This window comes from Apostichopus japonicus, chromosome 17 (genome assembly GCF_037975245.1).
Source record: "Apostichopus japonicus isolate 1M-3 chromosome 17, ASM3797524v1, whole genome shotgun sequence".
Taxonomy (NCBI): Eukaryota; Metazoa; Echinodermata; class Holothuroidea; order Aspidochirotida; family Stichopodidae; genus Apostichopus; species Apostichopus japonicus.
In genome coordinates this window covers 12,033,707-12,061,686 of record NC_092577.1, presented here as the reverse complement: position 1 = coordinate 12,061,686, position 27,980 = coordinate 12,033,707, and the positions used below count along the sequence as shown (strand labels likewise).

Below are 27,980 nucleotides of genomic sequence, written 5' to 3'. Positions count from 1 at the left end.
CCTGACTGTATGGACGCTCCGCCACTGGCCTAGGAATGTACCACGCTGCCAACACCTACACCAAGATCATGCGGCGAGAGTGTATACATTCTTCATGTGAGCGAGTTTTCTAAGTGACAAGTAGAGAGACTAACCTTGCTATGAATGTCTCAGCATCTCCGAGAGTGGCTGCAAGGGCTTTATTACGAGTTTCTGGAAGTGTTAAGACAAGCGATGACACCAATAACGAGAGAGATCCGCAAACTAAGAATGGAAGCGGCTCCCAAGAATCACCCAAAATTAATAGAATTGGAGCCGCCATACTTCCCACTCAAGCCATAGTGGAACACATACCAACGCCAATACTCCTTTTGAACGAAACAAGAAGAAAAGAAAACATATATATACATAAATATACATGAATATACATATATATATGCATACATATATATATATATATATATATATATATATATATATATATATATATCTATATATATATATATATATATATATAGATATATATATATATATATATATATATCTATATATATATATATATATATATATATATATATATATATATATATATATATATCTATATCTATATCTATATATCTATATATATATATATATATATATATATATATATATATATATATATATATATATATATATATATATATATATATATAGAATGATATTTTAACGACAAATTGGATATTGGACTAACGTAACATGTATTAATTTTCAGATATTAGTAACTCAGGAACTGCAAGTAACATGGAAATACTTAAGCCTCATGGAATCCTCATGGAAATACTTAATAAGCACCAAAGTAACCTGCGCTTAGGCCTTGCAGGCCCATACATGCAGTCACCATTATCTGGTGAACACAATGAGCATCGACGACTTAGCAAACTGGTTTTAATTCCTTCTAGCCAGTTACGTATGAACTATAGTAATACATGCAGAGATTAGAGAATATCATGTCAAGAAAGTATACAGGTTAATAACATTAGGATCCGTATACCCATGGACTCGGTTAGGAATAGACAAACACTCTGTCAAGTTTAGAAATTTTCCATTTAGTGGTTGTTCAACCGTTACAGAATAGTTGGGTCTCAAACAACGCTTGTAAACGTCATCAGCATTTCCCCAGATTTATACTAAAAAGACAAGTAATGGTCCATCTCATGTTGAAACGTCAAACAAGCATTGTACTGCCCAGGCGCGTAGCCAGGAATTTGCCAAGGGAGGGGCGAAACTGGAGATTCGGCATTTCATCTAAGCGTAGCGCCACCATGTTTGGCGCGAAGCGTTCAAGAAAATTTTGGCTGAAAATGCCTCCCAGATCGCTGGAAATGGCACTTCCCAGGCCTTGTAAGTTGCATCTTAGCATTTTCTCTTTTGAAAATACTAGCGATATCATAAAAGCATTAATTTTTTTTTTAAATATGTTCAAGGGGGGGCGGCTGCCCCCTTCGCCCCCCCCCCCCTTGGCTACGCGCCTGGTACAGCCACATTCTACGATTATTTTCCTGATTAAGACATTTCATCAGGCTACCGTTCGGAACAACTCAAATATACTCAGTGACTAATTAGATATATATTAATTTCTAACCTAACAATGGTTGGAAAAATCTCCGCCGAGAATAAGTACACCATAGAATATGACGTCGACACGAAGAATTTACCGATCATGGCAATAACAGTGAGCAATACGCCTTTCGCTGAAAACAAAAAACACAGTTAAAATGGTACTTGAAAACGTGGTGTGTACAAATATAGTTTCAGTTATTCATTAACCTTTGGGGCAAAAATAACTTGCGATAAATTGAGCCTACCGGTTCGAAACGCCCAAATTGCTGACCATTTGTACAACGGACAGGTCATCTTATGGGTTTTTCTTTTCACATTGAACGAACGTTGAGAGAATCATCTATATATGCCAGTAGCATATTACGTAGTTTTTACCTAATACAGTTGTTATACACAATGAGAAAGACTTCTGACCGATGAAAATTAACGTATACATACTCAGCGACCTTGGCGCTAGGGAGGAAGAAGTTTGTTTGCGGGGAATACCCCGATTTAATTTTAAAATTGTGTTGTTAGCTTCGGCTGTGATGCTGCGATAGACGGGCAATGTCCTGTGACAATGTGAAACCACTAAGCTCCCCCTGCTCCATCCAGGCTCACCCTCAATTCTCCCTTCCATTACCAAACTGGGTCAGGTTTCTTTATAGTGAAATACCAAGTAAATTTTCCCCCCGGTTTCTTGGATTGTATCCTCCTGATATTGTCTACAGACTGTCCCTCCTACGGGGGTAGGAGCCGGGGTGGGGGGGGGGGCACTGGGGCACGTGCATAACAAGTGGTGTTGTGGAATGAGAAAGTGCCCCACTTTTTGGAAGCTTGCTACCCCCCCCCCCTGCCTCCTACCTCATGATGATAGTATACGCCTCGTGCTCACACATACCTTCACATTAATCGAACATAACGCCAATAATTCGACCTTTTGTTATAGAGTAATATATTCATTTTATTTTAGATAAAACCAGCAGTACCCTTAAATGCACTATCGAAGTGTTCCATTGATTGATTACTTTCCCAAGTTACATTAATTCAACAGTTTTGAGACACTGTATGATTATCCTTGGGCATATTTAAAAATTAGCAACTAAATCTCCCTGTTAGAACTTAAATCAAATTAAGGATAATTTCATCATAACATACCTAAAATATAGCACATGTGTAGTGTGTCAATTTTTTGGGTGAAAAATCTAATTTCTCAATGAATGAGTATTTATTGCACATTTTAAAAAGTAACACAGGAATTACCAAATCATAATTTATCGTCAAGATGAACAGAACCTATACGCTACTGTCTGTATGTGGATTGCACGCAATTGTGTCAGCAATCTTACGCGGTTTTTGAAACAAAGGCTTCTGCTTAACATTTTCACCACCACCTTAACTTTCCCATATTATGGAGATAAACAGAAACTCGGAATTCAGCTCTTAAATGTCAGAAAATATCGCAACGTTTGGTAAAGAAGTATTATTCTATGTTTCCTCTCCGAATGAATCTCTTTTTTTTTAAAGTTTTCGACGTGTCCTCCATCAAACCTCATATTTCACGTTAAATACTCACACAGTACAACAGCTGCTAAACATGACACCCCTAAAAGCACCATAATCAGCAGCATTGAATACCGTCTACCAAGGGGTGACTGCAGCAGAGGAATACAGATCAGGCCGGCTGGTATCTCTACCAGTCCAGAGAGAAAAAACGTAAAATAGTCATCATCGCCCAGCTTAGCCGTGTTGAGAGATATCGCGAAATAAACAAAACTATTCACGAACCTACAAGAAGAGAAGAAACATGGTGCCATGAAGAACAGGCATCTTTCAGATGATATATCAGTGGTTATCGCTAAGCAAAATGGGCAAAATGCGGCGAGGGAAAGATTTCATCCCGGTCCTCGAAAGAACAAAATCTGTCCCACAATGCTTTTTATAACCATTTATCCATACAATATATTTATCCATATAACCTCTAATACCAATGGAAATTCACTGCGAATTTTCTCCATGTTGAACCCAATATATATATTTTTTTGGGTAGGAAGCAATTCGTTCAAGATGGAGAAAATTCCCAATTTCCATAACACCTGTTTCATACTGCTGAATTAGATAGGGAAGTACTTATGTTTTCTTAACTTGAAGTGGAATTTGAATTTCGTTCGTACATGGCTGAGAGCCTGAAACTGCATATAACCATGGAACTATAAACTGTTTATACCTCCATAAATATATGTTCTTACCAAACACAAAATAAGGCAAGCGACGCCATGCGCAGACGTGGCCCTCTGAAAAGGTCAATAAAAGTAGGTTTTGGAGCATCTTCATCCGGCGTCTGCTTTGAATCCTAAGAGAGAGATAGAGAGAGAGAGTGATAGGGAGATGGGTTGTCCATCTTTGCAGGTTTTCCTTTCGGTTAAACAGAATCATCATCGAGAACAAAAGACCCAGAAACATTTGGAGGTGACAGAAGTATACACCAGCCTATAAAGTCATAGATGAGGAAGCAACAAGAAGAACACATGTAAGAACTTACAGACCACCCAAGCCGAAAAGGTGTGAGCTTATATTTGTTCTTAACGTGTAGCACATTATGCATTTATATGCCAGGGTGTTATAACACACTAACACGTGTTTTGTTTTGGGAGCATGCGAGAGCTAGATATGTTAAAGATACAATAGAGTAAATCGTAGTGGTATTATATATATTTTTTTTATATATATAATTTTTGAAAATATTTTTCATATTTTTATATAATATAAAATATAAAATATTTTTATATTTTATATTTTTTATATTTTTTTATATTTTTATATTTTTATATATTTTTTTAACACAGGCCGCAATAAAATGTGCCTCTAGCATAACATGTGTTATCATGTTATAACACAGATGCATATAAATGCGCAATATATTCAAGTCGAAAACGCTATTATAAGCAACTTGTACAATTCGGTTCGGGTGTACAGACATATGAACAGATAGACGAATAGAGAGTCAGATCGTGAGGCGTACGATTAAGATTAAGCTTCATATAGAAAGTTGTCTGCACCATAACGGGGGGTGGGGAGGGGGAGGGGAGGGGGGTTGCTTAAATTTGCTTATATATATATCTCATGTGGGTTTTTTGTTGCCTCATTTTTGTTCATTTACAGAGTATACTACTTGTTAAACCTTGAAGTTTTTAGTTACTTCCATTCAATATTAGGTAGTAATTTGTACTTTTCAAACTTAGTCTTTGTACCTTACAAGTGTTAAAACTATTCAATGTATACATGGATGTACAATATATTTGTTTTATTATATAGCCAGGCATAGCAGATATGGATAAGATGACGCCAGTCGTTTTATGTTGTGCATATTACCTTACTTAACGCAGAAAGCTTATCCTCAGTCCTATTCACTCGGGCAATTGTCTTCAAAATTTCTTCTGCCTTGTCATATTTCTTTCGGTCCATCAGCCAACGTGGAGATTCGGGTAAAAACCTACATATAGAATGAGTGAAAATGTAAACTACCTAATTGATATAGGTAACAGAAGTTTTGATAAATTCTCTCGAGAACTACATAGGTTTTCGTCTGATAATCAATAAAAAAAAATCACTTGTCAAACACATTACGCTTTGAATCTGTTTCGGAAAGAGTATAGGCAGTGTACAAGTTTGTGTTGAGGTATGTAGCTCTCAAACTCGCAAAATGGTTCAATTTAGTCACAAACAATTACGTTCACATGAAGAGCAGGCTCTTATAGTTCTTAGTCAAAGGATGTACTACAAATGGCGACGATAATTTGTACATACTTCCACTACGTTATTTATACTTAATATGAAGACTTTTTTATATACCTCATATGAATACTTCGTATAGACTTAATTTATTTACTTTGTACATGGATATTTTGTATATACTTGATATGGATACCTTGTATATATTTTAGTATTGACACATTGTATATACCTTTAATGGATAGTTTGTATGTACTTAATATGGATACTTTATACATAGGTCTACTTGATACGAATACCTTGTATTTATGTACATTATATGGTTACTTTGTATGTACTTAATACAGATACTTTTCATAAACATAATACATATATTTTATATGTACTTTATATGAATATCTTATATTTATGTACATTATATTGATACTTTGTATATACTTAATATAAATATTTTGTATAAACTTAATATAGACAGTTTGTATGTACTTAATATGGATAATTTCTGTATACTTAATATAACTACCTTGTATAAACATACACTTATATATGGATTACTTGTATACATTTAACATGGATAATTGGTATACACTTAAGTGAGAAACACGTTTGAACTTTTGTCTCAACCATAGGTTAATAAGGTTTAACATTTTTACTTAAATTATACGAGTTAAACATCGAAAGTCATATTACCTACATCACACACACCCAACCCATACACATCTATTCCCTCCCTATATAGAAGATAAACACAAATGAGAGAGACAAAGAACCGTTATTTCTCCATTCCCTATTCTAGCTTCCTTCCATATTATTACGACGCAGTATTTAAAGGCCTATGATGTAACTATGTAGTTCATCTTGCTTCATGTACTCACGGCATAAAGGCAAATATTGGTAATAGCGAAAGAGATGCAATTCGTTGTAAGGTTCTCCAGTCACGAACGAAATATGCCAGTAGCGCCAAAAGCATGTACCCCGCAGAGAAAGCACAGCCCACCGATACGCCACTAACTATACGTTTGGATGGACCGACTAATTCAGTAACTGCAAATGATTTAAAGAAAATACAGCTGTCAGTCATAATATGAGCTCAGTGAATGAAATAACATATCTAAACATCCGACGTTTTCTATCAAGATTTCATAACGTGTAAAGTTTGCATGTCATGTACTGTGAACTTGAGTTTTGCATTTTTGCATGTTTCGTACGAAAGGTGAAGTTTATAAAACATACCCACCCAGTTTGGACAATTTTGTATATACTGTAGTGTTTTTCCCCGCTTCAGAGCAATCGTATTTTAAGTTCGAGCAGTATGAATATCATGTTTCTATCAGATCTATGTTAGGAACTGTTTGTACTGACAATACCAGTGCTTTGAGAGCATGATCTTGGAATACAGTTCAGAGAGGTGTTAGCATTAGGAAATCGTCCCAACTGGCTGATGAAACTTAAACAACTTCGACTCTTATATGCCAAGTGGGCGTGGCCTACGAGTCTGCCTCTATCTACTATGAAAGTAATACACAATTAGCCCTATACAGAATAAGCTTGAAGACTTTGGTTTGAAGGCCTTTCCGTAAATCTTTTAGGCCCACGAGCCAGATGCTCAGAATCGATGCTCAGCGGAAAGCATGCAGGCTACCAGTGTTCGACAATTGCTATACAATATTTTTGTTGCATAGCAGTTCCCCAATATTGAAAAGCAGTTTTGAAATTACCACAAAACGGACCAAATGTTGGCGATCAATGTATTAACTAGAAAATGTTTGTTTATTATTATTATTTATACTAGTGTTGCTACGATAATCGTTTTCAATATCGGTATCGGCCGATATTTGCAATATCGGCAGCATATCGGTATCGGTAACATTTTGCCTAATTGCCGATAACAGCAAACCGATATTGAACTTTTCTTTTTAACAGCAGAGCTACCTGTACTTATTTATACTTGCAATGATTTGTTAATCTGCCCAAGACGATCCATTTCTTTAGCGTCAGTTAAACTCAGATTCATTTTCGATTAATATCCATGGAAACCTGACTCTCCGTAACATCTAAAAACACGTCTACGGCGCGCGAATATAACCAATGACCTTCGTGAACCTTGGCCTACACACAGCATTAGTGCAGCATATATACACTGTACTAACCATTCATTTCCTCAAAGGCCTCCGTGAAAACCTTGAACATGATGCATACAGTAACTGCACAGTTCAGCAGTGTTGGAAAAACCTTGTTCAATTTCCCGCGAACACACTGCCGATTTCCCGCCAGTGTTCGCCTGCCTAGCACGCGTAACGTGCGAGCATAAAGGCATGGTGTCCAGGGGCCCGTCTTAGGGCTATGGTGGGGTCATGGGGTAGAACCCCTCGTGGGGATCCTGGGGGCGAAAGCCCCCGAAAATTGTCATTTTTTGCGATGTCTGGCGATGAAAAAATTCGCAGTTGAGGATGCAAAATACTGACAACTTTTTTATTTAAATTGTCACGAAACTGATGAAAATTTTAAAATGACAAGTTAAAGTAGCTATATTATGTTATAAAATGAAAAGAGATTTAATCTGTCTTTCAATCTTTAAAAAGTGCAACTTACAAAACTTCCGATCTTATGAAACAAACAACGTTCAGCAAATCCCCGTTTCTAGACTGCCTAACAATGAATAGCGCGTACATTTTTACAACTGCAGTGTTTAACCCTATACCTAACTACTGTGCCACGGTACATGTGCTGCGAATTTGCCCAGGTACCTTCCCAACAACTGTGAGCTCATCCCCTGTGTAACACCTGTTTGTTAACATTTTTTGGCACGTTGCCAGGGAACCTTTTAGTTACGTGAGATCCGTAACCGCCGAGGTGGTTAGGCTATTTGCTTTACAATTAACTATGGTAGGATATTATTTTTTCAGTTTTTTTTTTCGCTATACGGTCAAGTGAATAAGTTGTACATTGAGTATAAACTCAATAAATTATAACTTCTACATTGTGATCGACAGTTCGTAAGTTAAGGTTTGAGTGTTTGCTCCCAAATCTGACTAGGAATTTGTATCGCACAAATCGGCACAATGTGCGATGCTGATTTGGAAACGTCTCGCAAGTTTGTCGTTTTGGATCGCATTTTGCGATGCGATACCGGAAAAATCGAACACTTCAGGCTCAGGGGCGTAGCGAAGGGGTTTTTGTTGGGGGGGTGTGGAGAATTTGATTTGCCGACGGATCTGGAAGTGGTGACTGAAATGGGGGAGGGGTCTAAGGGGAGGGGGTGTCCCCCTCCCCTTTGGCAATTTTTTAGTTTTGAAACGTCCTTCGATGCAATCTGGTGTATATTTTAAGTCAAATTTGATTTGCCGACGGATCTGGAAGTGGTGACTGAAATGGGGGAGGGGTCTAAGGGTACGGGGTCTACCCCTCCCCTTTGGAAATTTTTTAGTTTTGAAACGTCCTTAGATGCAATCTGGTGCATATTTTATGTCAAATTTGGCACGGAAGAAGCTCCCGTTCTCCTTTTCTCTATTCAGCTTTCCTTCTTTCTTCCCCTTCCGCTCTCTTCACCTTTTCTCCTTTTGCCGACAGACCCAAAATTTGCCGACAGCGACCAAATTATTGGGGGGGGGGGGTGTGACACCCCCCCACACCCCCCCGCTCGCTACGCCCCTGTGCAGGCTACCTTGGACTATGGCCTTTGTTAGGATACAGTACAATGTGTATTATTTTTCATCGTATTGGCGTTCCAAGGAAATTCCCGGAATGGTCCAGAACTTCCACTACACTTTATATTATGTAGTGAATAACTGCTGGGAAGATGCAAGAGACATCCAGAAGGTGTGTTTCTATTTATATAAATCGTTCAACGAGAGAATGCCAGAAACATCCAGAACAAAGCTGAACTGGTATAAATGATTGGATCTTCACGCAAGCGAGAGAGAGATATACCTCCAGAAGACCGTCTCGTGGCTTTTCCTGTGTTCAGAAGCCCTTTATAGCCTATTTGCTCGTTGTCATCCGCACAATATTGTACTACTACTACGGCCACGGACCTACGCTATTAGTTAATTACCTATTAACCTGTTAGTGTCACTCAACCTATTACTGATTACTACTGTTGTACAGTGTTCATAGACACGACATCTATTCGTATAAAATATATATATATATATATATATATATATATATATATATATATATATATATATATATATATATATATGTATATATATATATTCAACGACTAGTTGAACACACTGATTGTGGTTCGCCAGCATCGGTTTGAACAGAAGTTATAGCATTCGTCGAAACTCGTCTTGCGAGGATTTCAAGTCTTCGCAAGTCGCTACCAGAAGATCTACAGACCAACTCATACCCTGGTACTTAGTAAAATACTTTTAATTATATAACGAACCCTGTATCTAAAGCCTAAGATAAGTGTTTAAGTAGTTACAGAAATTAATTTAACCCTATAACTATTATTGTACAGATTGGTGAAAGATGGTGATTATACGAGTATTATATTTGATCGATACATAAAACGACGCTATCTTTCCATTTATTGTCTTTTCCTGGGTACGTAGAGTATATCTGCATGCTTTGCCTGTTGCCATTTCCGTAATGCTGGCGTCACACTGTCCCGAAGTTGACATCAGATGGACACACGATAAAGAAAATGTTCAAATTCGGCTCTGATCGTTAAAACATCGGGCCATTCGTGAGGGCATCTTAAGCCATCGTATGACCGCCGGTGGAGTTTTTCAGGCTCCGGCAGCAACTTCGTGAGTGGTGGCAAAATCTTTGGCATGCCAAAAAATTGCCCGAAGACCTTGCGAAGGTTCATTTTCGTGTTGAATTCGTGTGTCCATTTTGCCCTTCGTAAGGCCATCGTGAGGGCATCTTATCAAATCGTGTCATCTTCTTTTTTACTTCGTGTGATCATCGGTGCCATCGGGCATTTTCGCCTCACGAAGACAATACGAAGGAAACAAGAAGCTGCCCGATTGTCTTATGAAGGTAACACGAATACGTGAAGCCCTCGCAATGCCGTCGAGTAACCATCGTATTATAATACGATGACATCGAGATGGGACCACGGTGTCGACGAAGACAGTCGAATTTGTGAACCTCAATCGTTTCCCAGGTGTCATGGTAACGTGGACATATAAAGGCCAGCCTCAAAGAATCTTCCACAGACAGTTCTAAGCAACTCTACAAAGTAGAGGCGTGTGTAACTCCCAAAGCTACAATCACAATCACAACTATCCACAATTCAGTTCCTGCAGAATGGCATACTTTGGTGAAGAGACAACCAGGAAAAAGAAAGCAGCAGCATTGCTTCTTTTGATGTACCTCTGAGAACATGATGAGCACTTCTTACAGGCCCAGCACCTCCTCTTACAATAACAAAGCATTATTTGATTTCACTTTGTCATTTCTTGCTATTTGCCTTTCTAGCATTCGACAATGTACTTATCAATACGTCGTCGTGTAGCCATCGTGTGGCCTTCGTGTGGCATTCCTGTGTCCTGCGGGTAAACTACTTAAATAGAAATGCACATATTCGTGTTGCCTTCGTGTGTGGTTCGGGTGCCATCGTGTGACCTTCTGTAGGCATCGTACTTGCTTCGGCTGTTGATTGGCTGTTGACCAAGTTCGGGGCCATCTTCGTGCAAAATTCAAAATTCCATATTCGTATGACCATCTGGTGTCAACTTCGCGACAATGTGACGCCTGCATTACAACTTGATGTTAGAAAATAACTTAAATCGCTATCCGTCAGCCCACCGGCCGATAACTGTAGAAACCTGTAACTCCATCCATTTGGGAAAGGTGGTTCGGATGGGAGGAAGGGAAGGTTTTAGCAAATTATACGCTATAGGCTCTATGAAAAATCCCCCTACCTGTTTTTACCCATTTGACTTATGACTACACATCATTATATACTATACACTATATGCAGTTATTGCATTGGCATAGAAAACTCAGTTTATTCAAGATCGCCAATCACTGCCAATCAAGAATACATGCAATGTCGTTGCGTTTACAAAGCTTGCATAAGGTGCAAATAGAAACAGTTGTATATCCAATATAAATTATGAACGAATGGAAATTTAAAATAACGAGAACTCGACAAACAATTTACTAACCAATCACGAAACTCGTCAAATACAAAGAAATGTCTGCAACTCCGACGATAAACCGGAAGAGACAGAAGAACCAATATGAAGGGGCAAATGAGAGAGCCATCCCTGCTACAAAGTCGATGGCAACGGAGAGGAAAAAAGTATAGTATCGACCAATCCTGAAAGAGAAATAGGACAAGAAATCACATATATGAATATTCATCATTTGCAACGTAAACTGTACGTAAATAGTAGAGCAGTAGATTTAAAAGTGCACTCTACCACCAAGCCGAAAAGGTGTGAGCTTATATTTGTTCTTAACGTGTAGCATATTATGCATTTATATGCCAGGGTGTTATAACACACTAACACGTGAGCTAGATATATTAAAGATACAATACAGTAAATCGTAGTGGTATTATATATATATATATATATATATATTTTTTTTTTTTAAATATTTTTTATATTTTTATATTTTATATTTTTTATATTTTTTTAATATTTTTATATTTTTATATATTTTTTAACACAGGCCGCAATAAAATGTGCCTCTAGTATAACACGTGTTATCATGTTATAACACAGATGCATATAAATGCGCAATATATTCAAGTCGAAAACGCTATGATAAGCAACTGTACAATTCGGTTCGGGTGACTCTACAGGCAAGCAATAGTCGTTGTGCTCGAGTCAACTTTGATGTTACGCATATCTGCCCAGCAAACACATAACGTTTATATCACATTTTGAGAAGGGCGAACAAATGTTATTACAAAATGTATTGTAAATCGTTTATATAACATTTTGTAGATATCGTATTAAAACATGAAAACGTTTTAATAATATTTTTTTATCATTTTTTTATATAATATTTTCCACACATGTTGTAAAAATGTCCTGAAAACGTTTAGAGGAAGGCACTGAAAATGCTAAAAAAAAAAAGTGGAAAATATGTAGCAATTTCAATTCAATACAGCTATCTCTAGGGGAAAGCTTTTCATTTGATCAAAATATCGCTGATATTGTTCAGAATGTCATAAGATTATTATAACATAATCAAAATGTTTTGATTAAGACTTAAAACATTTTTGATAATGTCATTTAAATGTTTTCACCAAAATTTTGTCCGGTGTACTAAAACTGTTATTAAAATAACATTACAACGTTTTAAAGAATCTTGTTTAATACAGAATGATAAAATTTTGTAAATATCGTCAAAATATCTTCTTAAAACTAAAAACATTTTGATGATGCTATTAAAATATTTTCAGCAAAACATTATGCTTGATATTGTAAAATATTTTTAAAATGTTATTCAAAAAATGTATATCATATAAACAGTAACCTGTTTATTGGGGTGTGTTTGTAACTTCAGCACATTACCAGTACCCCATTTAAAACCCTAACAGGCAAATGAAGCCCATGATGTAGTACTAACGTATTAAAAATATCACTTTAACGTATGTTACAACTAAAAACGCTGTAGTGATGTTAGATAAATGGTTTTGACAAAATGTTTTTATTTGATGTTATTAAAATTTTGTTACACAAAGAAGGTACATGTTTGAGAAAACGACCAAATTAAGGTATAGCATTTTGTTTAGTCATTTAAGAGGAACTTAATCCGATTACAATGCTTCCTGTAATTTATTTGTTTGCAAGTTGTGCAGCTCTGAAGTTGCTATTTTGTTCTGCGATTCAGCATAAGGAAAGGTTTTTGATGCCATTTTATATAACATAACCATGTGAGAAATGTGAGGGTCTTTTACTTTAGTAATAAACATAGAGTTTGTACAGCTTACAAAATTTCATGGTTTTAGCTTTTCTCAATATTAATTAATGAGGTTTTAAAGTTGCTCTGAACTAAGCGAGTTCATCTTTGACAGCTAATATATCAAAAGTGTCATGCTGGAAAAAAAATCTGATTTTTGTTTTACAAGAGATTTAGTACCACCCTGCTTGTACAACAAATTTCAGGAGGGTGTTTTATTATAGTTTTTATATATGATTCCCTGCCTTCGTTATTCCTTTAATGTTTCGATTAAAGCAATTGAAAAGTTCAGTATTTTTATGCTGGCATTATGTCTAGAAACTCGGTATGCTTGATTTCCGACATTCATGGCATATTCACGCATAATTTAACGGTTCACTCAAATCAGTTGACAAGAACAGTATTTTTATGCTGGCAGTCTGTCTATAGAATTAGTCGTTTGACATGATTTCGACATGCACGGCATGAGCACGCAACATTGAATGGTTCACTTAAATCAGTTGACTGGTGCTCGTATTTAATGTTAGCATTATGTAAAGACACTCGTTTGACTTGATTTCCAACAACTCACAGCATATACATATAGCCTATAGTATAATATGATCTCGCACCGTACTATGGTTATGTACCGTACATCAGTGTGCATTGTATGCCGTACAGGCCTGCAAATATGGTAGCTTGTCTACGGCCAAAGTTCTCGCTTCGCAATTTGACAGTCATTTTGTCATTGTATATCAAGGGCGTATGAACCGGGGGGATGAGGGGGGGGGGGGGGCGCCAGCCCCCAGTGAAAAATATGGAGGGGCGGAAGTATCATTCCGCCCCCCGCTTCGCAAGTCAGAAAACCCCTTTTTCATTTCCAAATGAGAAAAAAATCTCATTTGGAGCACCAAATCGCATCTAAGGCCAGGTCAAAATGCAAAATTATTTACAAAATGGAGTGGGTGTTGAAGTGTGCTATATTGCACCAAATTGCATCTGAGGCCACCTGGAAATGCAAGAAAAATCCAAAGGGGGAGGGGGACCCTTAGACCCCCCCCCAGGCCGGCCATCAGTCTTCAGCCCCCCACTCAAAAGTACCTTCCTACGCCACTGTTGTATATTAATTAAAGGTGTCATCTTTTCTTTTCTTTTTGGTACACATTATAGGCAAACCACTACACGCTTCCCTTACGCACAAGTCAGCCTATTGTCAGGGTCATTATACATTAAAGTATTGCGCGTTCCTGTAGAGGTTTAAAGTGCAGGTTATCATGGAGGAGAGTAGCATGAACGCAAGTTTTACTGAGCCGACGCAAACATTTTTAAGATGTTGCGTCCCGTGGACGCAAGTTTTAAAATCCCAGTACCAATACTGCGTACGCCATATAGCAACTTCTAGAATTGTTATGGGTACACAATGCAATTTCAAGCTTGCATATAAGTCAAAATACTAAATAAATACAGTGAGGTTTGCAGGGATGCCCAATGTGAACCGTACTACCTGCGTGGTGTGATATAACATGAGCATCTACGTGATGAATAACACCTTTGAATGAATAGCACTCTTCTTTAGGGTGTTGGGTTGGGGTGGGGGGGGGGTTTCCTTTGTATACTTTGAGAATCTTCATAACTGATTTCCATTGTTGAAATATAATATGTTCAAACATAGAAGAACCCTCGTGATGCTGGTGGAGGTCAGAAATTGTCTAGGGTCAACACAGGTCAAAGTGTGTACATCTTATAAACACCGTATCGTAGGAAGGGTGACATTGACAAGTCTTGACAGGCCGTACTTGGCACATAGTGTACCGTATTAATTGGAAGAACACCCTATTAATGTTGGTGGAGGTTAAAGATCATCTAGGATCAACAGAGATCAAATGTATTTTGCATTGTGGATATTGGAGTTGAAAGGTATTATTAGGTCAAAAGAGTTCCAAAGGTGTGAAGGACTAAAACATGGTATTGCAAGAAATGCTAAAATTTTGACAAATTTCCCAAAACAAATAAAACATAAATGGACAGATTTCATGCATGGGGTTTTGAACTCTCCATATTAAGTAGACCCCTTTTGTCTTTGGCATAGGTCAAAGGTCATCTGGGATCAAGAGAATGTGTTTCCCACTTTCACTGTTTCAGTTGAATGACCAGTGCTTAAGTACTATGTCATAGTATGAAGATAGCCTTACAAATATGGCATGTAATGTTTGAAGGCAAAACCAAATATACAATCCACATTCACAGTGTGTTACTCTATGATCAAGCATGTTTTGTTTTTATTGGTTCCAAACAGAGACAAACTTCTTGGCACAGAAGAGAAAGAGAACTCCCTTGGAAGAAGATGGTGGATCTTCAGAGTGATGATTGTTTTCTATAACATGAGCTTTCTCTGAAAATGTCATGATTTGTGCTTTATTATAATAAATTGACAGTACAGAAAGCATTCAAGTCTTATTAACTCTTTTCTGACAGTGTTGGAAGCACCAGACAGTGCCAACCATTCTGAATCTCATGTTTCATTACATTCACAACTCGAATAACCCGTCTAAAGTACTCACAGAAGTTTTCGAAATGCTTTTAGATGTCATGACATTTTCTAAAACGTTATAACATTTGTCGAAACATTACTATAACGTCTTTACAACTTTTTCTGAAACATTTCAAAGACATTGTGCTGACATCGAAATAATGTTATATAAAAGGCTGTGAAAATGTTATCCTGCTATTCTAGCGACTCAACATTTAACGTTTTTATAACATTATTTTATAACGTTATCATAATATTTCTCAAAATGTTATTATAACGTCTTTACAACATTTTCTGCAATATCATAAAAACGTTGTGCTGACTTCGAAATAACGTAATATAAAACGTTGTGAAAACGTTATCCTGCTATTCTAGCGACTCAACATTTAACCTTTTAATAACATTATTTATAACGTTATTATAACGTTTGTTCAAATTATTTTCCTGATATTTTAAAAACATTTGTGTGTTTGCTGGGTGTTAACGTATTGACTATTGTTTATTTATATTTGATAACATTTGCCAACGCTAAGCTGTCCTAACCCCACCTCTCACGAGGGGCTTGACCAAGCTCGGGCTAGTCCCGTTCCCACGCAGAAAAAGGAGTGGAGCAATTTGCCCCCCCCCCCCTCGATAGGCCGATCAAGGGTGAAACAAGCCCGCGTTCGTGGGAACGGCCTATTATACACTGGAACGGAAACGCGAGTCATTCTTCCTATTCAACACAATGCACTTGCGTACAAAGTTGTTCCCGGAAATTGTCCTATATTATGTTAATTACTTAGCCTTATACTTTCACAGGGCACTGCTACTAGCCATATACTGTACACAAACTGTTGCCGCCATCACCAGACGATTTGCTGATAGTGCACGTGAGTTGTCATTTTATGTGTGACGTAGATCGCATCCTGTGGCCAATCCCGAGACCCTGGTCACATTTGGTCGTAATTATACGTTTCTAAGACTGGTTCAAGCCTCTCGAGCACTCACGCACGCACCTCTTGTAATCGCTGGGAGTCAGGTAGCATACTGTATGGAGTCAGAGACGTCAAGAGCTAGGTCGAGCAGTTATGGATGACTATGTCACCGGCGCCCAATTTTGCATTCATCTTGAAAATTCAGGTTACACGAGTGTCAAGCCCATATTTCCTCGGTACATTCCATATCGTAATGTATTTTTTATAGCCAAATTTCTTATGGGAATGTTGCCTCTAAACGCGCATAGCAGGACTTTTCGTGATATCGGTTTGTGAATTGGTGCGGTTGAGGTAATCGTGCGTAAACAAACAAGTTCTTGTTGCAACTCACGTAACAAAGATGTTGGACAATTTCATTATAATACAAGGAAGAATTATGGTAGGTGTCGTTGACGGCTATGGGTTTGCTTGGCTAGGGCCCAGAATTGCAACTCCTGCCCCCTCCCCTCTCCTCCCCGCCTCTCCTCCCTACCAATCTCTCGTCATGGCTGTTTGGAATTGCGTAAAGGACTTCCTGATCTGACTACTTTATTTCGGCATATTGGTCCAAAATTGCTTCTCAGACTAACATTTCAAGTCCACGTCAAAGCAATATTTCTAAAATCTAATATTAACTGGAAATGAATCTTCTTCAGAACATAAAAATGGAAATAACAAAAATGTTAGTTTTGAACAAAAAATGCTGAACTTTTGCAAATGTTATAAATAAATGGAAGGCAATATCTTAGAGTGACATTCCAAACGAGAATAAATTACTCGAGAATGTGTACGATATTAATAGTTGTTCCATTACTTACACGTCTGAAATAGATCCAGAGAGCCATGAACCAACGAGATAACCGGCGTAGAAGATAGTTTGTGTAGTACCAGCCAAGTGTTTGTAATCACAGACTAAGTCAAACTGTAATTAGAAATGAGGAAAATAATGAGAAAAGTTATATCGAAACAAATAACAGAGAATTCAGCTTGCAGATATATATATTCTAGCAATTTCGCCTAAATTTGTCAAAGATAGCTCAAAACTCCCCGCAACAGTCAACTGACCAGTGGCGAGGGCAGGAGTTCAAAAGCTTGTGTGAGTAGGTGGGGGTGGAATATGCAAAGCTTTCCCAGACTAATTAAACTACAGGGGCATGAACCTTTATGCACGTCACTGCTGTAAACTTTAATAATCATGCAGTCCATTGTAATGGTTTCATTAGCCTTTACCAGGGGTTTCAATAGGCTGCCGGTAAAAGAAATCCTGCCCTCCAAAACAAAACTCAGCTCACAAATTTGCTCTAAATTGGTTAGGATGCGATTCCTTTTAGGCAGTAAGGCCTAAGTAGGCACGTGACCTACCCAACTTTGTGAAACAAAAACCACAAATTTCCCCGTTTAACCGTTTTCATAAATACTTAGTACCTTTCGGGTAAAAAAAAACTATCCTTATTCCATTATTAGTTACTAAAAAGTCCCCTTTGTTACATAAAACATGCCCTTTCGTTAGACATATAAAAGAAAACTGCACAATCCATATTACCGGAATGTCATGAGGTAAACGTTTCGGTCCCCTCTCCCCTCCAATCAAAGTCAAATTTCCCACTATATCACTGACTTTTTTGTCCCCTTCCTCAGATCGAACCCTCTTCCGTCAACCCTGACTTCAATTGGACAAGTTAAATCTTAAAAAAAATCTTACGTCAGATACAATAGTGGAGATATATTGTCCATGGTCATACGCCCATCCATCATCACAAGGCACTGTTGAGTTGGTTAGATCACCGGCATAGAATTGATCAGACCACTCGCTAGGGTACGGTATGTCGTACTTAGAACATTGTGAGTAGCTGGGCTCCTCGTCAGTATAAATACGTGGAATGGACGCGTCTTTAAATTTGAACACGCAATCCCGGTAACCGCCAAGATCAGAAGAACGTAACTCTAAACATTCACTCTGAGGAACACTCCATTGATCCACGGCACACCAGTGATCTTGTTTAGCACCAGCGAACACATATATCATAGAATTCATAGCCTCGGGTAGAATGGCGTAGACTATCATAGCCAACGCGATAATCTGGTATAACCCCATCTCTCCAATATTCCCAAGGATATCGTCAAATGTCTTCGGATTGGTTGTTTTAGGATCCATTTTCCTGAACAATGCAAACAGAAATATTGTCATAAAGCGTTGGAAGACAGGTTGGGCCCCGGAAACATAATATATCACCAAGGCCCAACAATTTAGGAATTTTCGTGTTTCCAGAAGTATATTATGACAACGATGATACACTAGCCCTTTACAACATAATGTCCTCTGTCCCCTAGAGTGACTTCAGGCCCCGGGGCTGTAGCCCCATGACACTTCCTCTTCCCTTCTCTATCTCGTCAGATCCGCATCAGAGTAAACGTTTCTAATCTATAATTTTCATGTACAAATACGAGAAAGGCTCCTTCGAATCGAAAGGGATTGGTTAGTGAGTGACATAGTCCTTGCATGCAAGGAGCTGTTTGACCTGCCACTCCGCGTTTTGAACAAAACCCGAAACAAATAAAATACTAATGTTTAAAGATTTCCTAAAGCTGATTGTGTTAGAGATATTCCTAAAACAGCTAGACAACAATGATACTGTAAGTTGGGCCATCTCACGTGGAAATGTTGAAACGTGGAGAGGTACATGAAACGTGGAGAAGTATATATAACGTGGAAAGGTACACGAAACGTGGAGAGGTACACGAAACACGTAGAGTCACATGAAACGCGTAGAGGTACATCTTACGTGGATAAATACATGAAACGTGTGGAGGTACATCTCACGTTGAGAAGTACATGAAACGTGTAGAGGTACATGATACGCGGAGAGGTACATGAAACGAGGAGAGGTACATGATACGCGGAGAGGTACATGAAACGTGTAGAGGTACATGAAACGTGTAGAGGTACATGATACGCGGAGAGGTAAATGAAACGTGGAGAGGTACATGTAACGTGTGGAGGTACATGAAACGTGGAGAGGTACATGAAACGTGTAGAGGTACGTGATACGCGGAGAGGTACATCTTACGTGCATATATGTACATGAAACGTGTGGAGGTACATGAAACGTGTAGAGGTACATGAAACGTGCAGAGGTACATGATACGCGGAGAGGTAAATGAAACGTGGAGAGGTACATGTAACGTGTAGAGGTACATGAAACGTGGAGAGGTACATGAAATGTGTAGAGGTACATGATACGCGGAGAGGTACATCTTACGTGCATATATGTACATGAAACGTGTGGAGGTACATGAAACGTGTAGAGGTACATGAAACGTGCAGAGGTACATCTCACGTTGAGAGGTACATGAAACGTGGAGAGGTACATGAAATGTGGAGAGGTACTTCTAACGTGGTGTGGTACATGAAACGTGCATGGAGAGGTATACATGAAACGTGTAGAGGTACATAAAACGGATGTTAAGGACTACGTGGCCCAGGACTCGAGGACTAAGATCGAGGGCGGACGATTCCAAGCATTTTTTAGCGTATTACTATTATTTAATATATATCCTTTGCATTAATTATAATACATACAGCAGCAATTTCTCACAAGTGGTTTAAGGAATATTTCACTGTCAAATGTATCGCACAGAGGAAGTCTGTTTTTGCAACAGGGTTGGGGGTAGTAACAGAGAACAAGAGACAAAGATGGGAGTATTTCTATTAGGAGTGTTTCGATGAGAGAAGAGGATTAAATTGGAATTTAGGGATCGATTTCGATGCGTCATCTTTTGCGCCAGTTCTCCAGTTGAAAAAAATGACCATTGGACATTACTATATCATCAGCGTAAAGGTTATGTTTGCAGCCTAACAGTGGGTAGGGGTGAGGGGGTAGAGAGGTCATTCGTGCAGAGGGTGTGTATAAGAGGGTTATATGGACTGGACTTTTGGGGTAACTGCTCTGAGGGTAACCTGATCAGAGATTATAGGCACTGTGGGTAAGTTGGTATCTGATTCCGTTATGCCTTGCCTTATTAATAGCCAGTTAGGCAACAATGTAACGGGCGAAAGTGTAGTTGTTTGATTAAGCCTATCCGAATTTCTTCCGAGAGGCTAAACAAACATTGGTCTGCAGTATGTTTGTTTCATGATCTACACAATATTGTTAGTTTTGATATATTTTCTTATATATCAGGACATTATCTCGGAGAGGCTTATGGCGTTCCATAAAGTAAAGCATTTTTCGAGATGTTTGGTACACGTGACGTATTGAATTAAAATACCGCTAGCGTCAATGGAGAAATCAAAAAATGAAGTAATGACCGGCCATTGTACAATGTCTATCTCATAAATAAGGATTATTCCGTAATTTTGATGAGAAGATTAAAACCAGGCTCAATCAGTGCCATTAAAACTGGTACCCCAACTTACTTGTAAGATGTAGGCCAGTACGTTCGCATTATCAATTTCAACTTCAGGTTCCAATGTCACGTACAAGACATTTCTGGTGACCGTAGCTCTCTGAATACTGCACCACGTTTATGGAACTCCCTCCTGATTGGAATTCTAGTACTCAATCAGGCGCTGTCTTAAAACTTTTCATTTCTCTAAACTCTATTAGTTTTTGTACATTCAGCACCCGTAAAGCGCATAGGAACAACTTTTGTTGGAGTCTGCGCTATATAAGACTAGTTATAATAATGATAATAATAATAATAAAAATAATAATAATAATAATAATAATAATAATAATAATAATAATAATAATAATAATAATAATAATAAAAAATTATTAATATAATTTCCAACCCTTTACACACTATCACCGTAAAGGATGGTTGTGATAATAAGTTTGTGTATCATACGCGAACCTGTTTTTCGATAACGATTACTGACTTCGTATCACGAAAACGTGGGCAAACAACTTTCGCATAGTATTAAGATATCAATCATGCGTACACTCTTTTATGATTTGGATTCTGAAAAATCATACTTATCAAGTTGAACAAAAAGAACATTTACAATATCGTCGCCATTGTTACCCAAGCTATACTTATTGGTCGATCAGATCACATCTGATTCTCAATGAATAGTCCAATGCTCTCTTCAATACTCTATACTGTCTTCTCAAAAAATAAATAGTGACTGGGACATAAACATGCTATTTACATTGAAACTGGGAAATAACCATGATATTTACATTGAAACTGGGACATAACCGTGATATTTACATAGTGACTGGGACATAACTATGCTATTTACATAGAGACTGGGACATAACCATGCTTTTTACAAAGTGACTGGGACATAATCCTGTTATTAACATAGAGACTGGGACATAACCATGCTATTTACATAGTGACTGGGACATAACCATGCTATTTACATAGAAACTGGGACATAACCATGATATTTACATAGTGACTGGGACATAACCATGCTATTGACACAGAAACAAGGATATAATCCTGCTATTTACGTAGTGACTGGGACATAACCATGTATATTTAATAGAGACTGGGACATAACCATGATATTTACATAGACTGAGATATTGCCATGTTATTTACATAGACTGGGATATAGTCATGTTATATACATAGACTGGGATATAACCATGATATGTACATAGACTGGGATATAGTCATGTTATTTACATAGACTGGGATATAGTCATGATATTTACATAGACTGGGATATAGCCATGCTATTTACATAGAAACTGGGAAATAACCATGATATGTACATAGACTGGGATATAGTCATATTATTTACATAGACTGGGATATAGTCATGTTATTTACATAGAGGTTCGGACATATTCATGCAATTTTACATAGAGCGGAGTGTAGGCTCCTCACCCTAACCCCTCTGTCACTTTCTATTACCTTTGAAAAGAACGCTAATATTGCAACTTTTTCGATGTTTGGAGATATCTGTCCCGATTGAAATGAAAAACCAATTTACTGCATTTATTACCATATATCTTTTGAAAGTGAAAGCAAATAGGGCAATTAATGATTTCGATACGCAATATGGTCCTATCTATATGCTCATATTTGCTGGTCGACATATTTATAGAATCTACCCAGTGTCATATGATATACAGGCTACTGTTACGTTGGAATGTGAGAGGTCTCGATAACTAATTTTAACGAGACACAAGCCTGGGTTCGTTTCCGTAAGGAACACAGACAAATTGACGAGTCTAGAGATTTTAAATGAAACGTAAACTATATTGAACAATGGATTTCGAACCAACAACAACAAGTGGTAATTACAAATATATAGAACAACAAGTGGTAATTACAAATATATAGAACAACAAGTGGTAATTACAAATATATAGAAAATTACTCACAAACTTAACAAGATAGGATACACTTTAAAACACGCTGGTCTCTTCCAACGGCGATATCCCACAGCGGCCACGACCATGATGACGACGATTCTCGGTCCGTTGTACCGCGAAATTCACTGGTCCTCGACGAAGTTTCTCGCGATCCCAGAAACAGCAGTCACCTTCTTTCCGGCGATGCTCCAAAATAGAAGACGGACTTCCAGCCACAATAGAGTGAAGCACAAGTCGAACTTCTCGCCGACTAAATATTACCAGAGTCAGTCCAAAATCAGCTTTATAGCCACTAACTCCTGGCGTAACGAACTTCCTCAACGGAGACAGAAATTCTTCACCTTCTCCGAAATAAACACTGGAAAACTGTACTTTCACAGCAAAGTCCTCTTCAAACTTCTGAATGGAAGTGTAGAATCAATCTTGTTATCGATATCTCAATCCCTCAGAAACTACTGGTAGTTGAGCACTGACGATATATAGTAGAATGGTATAATAAGTGTCGTCGCTTGTATTCGTTCAGAAACTGAGAAACTCTCCGATCTGGGCGGGTTTATATACGATTCGCCATGTCAAGAATCATCTAGATCTCTCTCGATACACCTGAGTAACAACGCGACCCAGTTTCTCTATTCTTGGAAGTCCTTTGCATCGCTCACGAATATTCCAGAGAATCCACGAAGATGTGTACAGCTTACACGCGATCTCACGTATACCGACGTTAACCCGAGACCAGCGCGTCATCATAAGGAATATACCAGAACAATCGTGTATTATAACATTGTGACACGGTAACCCGACCTAATTTCTCAAATACTGATTTATCACGTAGGCAATTTCAATTACTCTCCACATTATAACATTAGGTTTATCACTAGCAGTGACTAGCGTTAGGCTACAATGGGCCCTCGTAACACTACTACTCTATAGATTATGAGTTTAGCCTTTAACGAAAACAGCTTATAATGATACACTATTTACTCCATTGGATATTACTAGCTGATGTGCTGTGGCGTCGATCATTTCGTCTCCCAGCCGCTTTTCATATGAGAATGATCACATAAAAAAGCCTCCCCACAAACCCTCCCCTGCCCCTTCACCACAACCCCCTCTGGCACCCCTCAAAAAGACGTTCTTTTCTGAAATCCACCTTGACCAGTCAAGCTTCTTAAGAAAGCCTCACTTATAGTCTTATATATATATATATATATATATATATATATATATATATATATATATATATTATATATAAATATGCATATATGCACATCTCAAGCAAAGGTTGTTGTGGAAAATAAAATACAAAGGTGCATTAAACCAAAAATGATATAGCATGAATTTCTTTACAGAGAAGAACAAATACTTACATCGGCATATGTGACTTCAGCTCAAAATTCACTCTTCAAATCTGGACATCATTTGTCAAATTTGTCAGGTTAGTATCGATGCGTTATAAGGTCGTTTTCATATACAGGTCTATGTTAGGCCTATACAATCTATAATATGACTATTTTGTCTTGACTGGTTCATAAAAGCCTATTTATTCCCTAACAGCGTCTTCGTCTAACACGAGAACACATGTGGTATGCGGATAGATGATTCTTAGATCAATAGTGAACAATGATGGTGCAGCGGGCGCAATTTGATACCAAAGCTCCCGTGGAAATAGCATGCAGCCGTTCGGACAATGGTTTCAGATACAATCAAATTTGTTTTTCAAGGGAACAAATTGAATATATGGAATTAAAACTGTATATACCCCCTACCAAAAGGTGGTGACTTCTTACCCCAATTGTGGCAAACTACCTGTGCTCTAGAATTTGCACGATTTTGGAACAACAACTGAGATGTACTGGTAGCAGTTGCTGACTACGTAATACAAAAGTATGGAAACCTTAAGATTCCATCGAATTGTTAACTTTAACAATATAACCTAGAAATTCTATGCGAAGCGTTGAATTGCTCCTATAATTCATCAAAATTTAGAAAATTGCCGAACTTGTATTTCTTCTTCAATTTAGACAATAAATCATTTAACAATTAAAATAAGGACTGAATTACTAACTTCAACAAATTTTCAACAAAATGTACTTTTACTCTCTTATTTAGGAATTTGCAATTTCTTCGAAAATTGGTCAATTGAAGACTTTCTTTAGACTAAGTTTGGCATTTTGGTTGTTAATTGGCAACTTAGTGAACTGTTGATATAATTAATATGTGTTTGGAAATAAGCACTAATTTGTGGCAAATTGCTAAGTTACATACTATGATACTAACTAAAAATTTACCGTAGTCTCATTTTGTTGAATTTTGCTAATATATTTACAAAAAGTACATCGACAGATATAGACTACTTTGCAGGGCTTTGGGAGATTTAGAGCTTAATGATAAGAATTGTCATTTGTCAGGATGGCATGTGTGTGCCCACAATGATAATTAATACATACCCGTATCATACCTAGCATCACCCCAAATCAGTGCCAACGCCCACTACTCCCCGTGTACCCTGTAACCAGTGGCGTCGCCAAGGAGGGGGGGGGGGCCAGGGGGGCACGTGCCCCCTGGAAAACCTAGTGCCCCCCGAGTGCCCCCCCATCTGAGATTTGGGTTGGTAAAAAAATATATATATATTTTGTTATATTCAACTCCCATCATCTGAGTTGGTTTTTCATAAGGACAAAGAAGCACAGTAATTCGTATTTTCTTCAAATGGGCTGCGAAAAAATGAAAAAGTTTATCCTTGACCGTCGGGTATCGAAGTCGTAACACGCGCCATCTTAATAGATAATGGGAGAAAACGAGAAGGACAAGAAAGGAGTCGGGGGTCATGCACACATTAATTCAACAAATGTAGGTTCTATTGATAGGGTTAGGCATAATATCGACAGCATGTGGTTCATATCCTCTGCAAAATTCTGCGCGTTGTTAAAATCATTACCTCAAAAGTAGCAATTTCTGGAGATATCTTCAGATCGAAGTTAGCATCAAATGTGGCACCATTTTGCATCAAGCCCATCCTCCGTATGCGAAAATTTTCCACCCCCTGGTGCCCCCTGTGTCCCCCAGACTGAAAAGTCTGGTGACGCCACTGCCTGTGACCCCCCTCCCCTTTGAGACTTCCCAACGCCCCAGGGGGGCTGCAGGGACCACTTTGAGAACCACTGGTCTAGAGTTATAAATTGTCAATACTGATTGAGTTTTAATAAACGGTTTATACGACGATAACACAGATAAGAAATATACCGTTATTTTGCCAATCTTGAATTTGTGATGGCGACAACTCAAAATGTATATTATTCATCGGTGATAAAAAAAATAATAATAATTGGAACGAAAGAACGAAAGCAAGTTTCTAAAGATTCGAAAAGGAAGTTTATATCATGGTGAACTTTGGTTAGTGACATTGTTGCAGGGGCGTCGGAACCGGTACGGAAGGTCCGGCGAACGCCGGACCAATATTCACGGCGCTTAAAAAAAAAAAAAAAAAAATAGGACTAAGAAAAATATAAAGAACCAAAATGAAACATACTTCAAAAATGTGTTTCAGAAGATTAATCGGATACAAAAACAGACAAGGGAGAATCTTGTTTTTTCATATGACACATGAGAACTGCTATTTTATGCAATCTAGGAGGTATATTTTTCAATAATTTTCAATAATGATGACGGCAAGTAGGCTAAATGTCACTACTCTGGCATGGCAGGGGTCTTGTTTTCAAGCTCGGGAAGTGCCATTTCCTGCAATCTGGGAGACATTTTTCAAAATTTTCTCCGTTACGCTATACGCGCCAACCATGGAGGCGCGTAGCGTAGTTTGACCTACCAAACGTTCCCCCTTCCCCGATAATTATGATAGATGGCCACACTCTGATCTGCCGTACCAATCGCAAATAGCTTCCGACGCCCCTGTTGTTTTGTAAATACACAACGTGATAAAATAAGTGAACTTTGAGTGATCGTCGCGATCTGTCTCAGTGGGAGCTTTATCTGCCATATATATACAGTTGTGAAGGACAGACATATATGTTCTCGGCCTTTTGGCTAAGGTCATGTGTAGTATTTGTTCCATTTCGAGGGGAATGGTGATACACACCCGACGATGACTTTTAGTACGAGTGTAACAGCATGAAAACGAGTATAAGGAAGAGTTCATTTTGTTCGAGTATACTAATACGGGTATACAAAACTTAAGTGCAAACCAGTAAAAAGCACGACTTCAATGCAATACTTCAATGCACGAGTACAAAGCATGTACGACTATTCATATTCTATTTCGATGTAAAAACTGGATTTTCCAACTGTAGCATTGCAAGTAGGCTGCAAATCCATCAGCTTGAGTACGAGACTACATGCAAACAATATTAGAGTAAGAGTACCGATATGTACTCACCATAGGTCTGTTCCGAGAGAAAAATGAGACTTATCAAATTGATTACCTTCTACTGAGGTTACAGAGGCCTAGAGAGAAGCCATGTCGGGCCCCGGGGACGATTACCAATATGTCACCGACCCTTCCTTTGAATTATCATTCTTTAATTAATGATAGGCGTATGAAAATACCTTATTCTTTGCCCGATATTTTCTCGAGTCCAAAACTCTACTCCGGTTTTGGATGCCCACTGACCCCCTCTCGCCTGACGATTACTGACTGCTAACGAGTAATGAACATCAAGCCGAACGAAAGCCATGCATGGCATACCTGTTGAAACTTTGAAATGTGCATTTTGTGTTGAAACTTCTTAAATTACCCGACAACTAAAAATAATAAAAAAGGTACACGAAAACGTAATGTGTTATGTTTATCCCGCAGCAAAACCTATTGACATCCGATCATAAAAGTTATAATTATCAAAATACAACATTATTATAGATTACTTATAGAAGGATGTCTGTGTGTGTGATTAAACATGTTTTGTCACTCCAGGCGCGGCAGAACGGGAAAATTATTGGGGGGGGGGGCTAATGTGTGGAGACTATCTGAGCGGAGCGCCACCATCAGTTGGC

At 38.1% G+C, this 27,980-nt stretch overlaps 1 protein-coding gene across 3 annotated transcripts; it reads right to left on the bottom strand.

Annotated features, from left to right (window-relative positions):
• Positions 1-175: 175 nt before the first annotated feature.
• On the bottom strand, positions 176-24,790 carry LOC139954669 (organic cation transporter protein-like). 3 transcript variants are annotated; one of them, XM_071954581.1, is made up of 10 exons: positions 24,344-24,790; positions 18,341-18,797; positions 17,457-17,560; positions 11,424-11,578; positions 6,168-6,336; positions 4,933-5,053; positions 3,810-3,913; positions 3,137-3,348; positions 1,604-1,712; positions 176-347 (listed from the first exon to the last, which is right to left on the bottom strand). In XM_071954581.1, exons 1-10 carry the CDS (start codon positions 24,349-24,351, stop codon positions 311-313), a joined length of 1,476 nt encoding a protein of 491 aa, XP_071810682.1. In that variant the 5' UTR covers positions 24,352-24,790; the 3' UTR covers positions 176-310. The 3 variants fall into 3 exon arrangements, with proteins under 3 accessions (XP_071810682.1, XP_071810681.1, XP_071810683.1); XM_071954580.1 differs by lacking the exon at positions 24,344-24,790 and adding an exon at positions 21,056-21,189; XM_071954582.1 differs by lacking the exon at positions 24,344-24,790 and adding an exon at positions 21,056-21,189 and having other exon boundaries at positions 3,206-3,348.
• Positions 24,791-27,980: the final 3,190 nt, after the last annotated feature.

Bases quoted from the DNA above. Each gene is read 5' to 3' on its own strand.
- LOC139954669 (XM_071954580.1), bottom strand. From the start codon at position 21,084: ATGCGAACGTACTGGCCTACATCTTACAA. The intron at 18,798-21,055 runs GTAAGTTGGGGT...TGCATTGTTCAG, and splicing joins TACTGGCCTACATCTTACAA to GAAAATGGATCCTAAAACAA. The intron at 5,054-6,167 runs GTGAGTACATGA...TTCTATATGTAG, and splicing joins CCAATATTTGCCTTTATGCC to GTTTTTACCCGAATCTCCAC.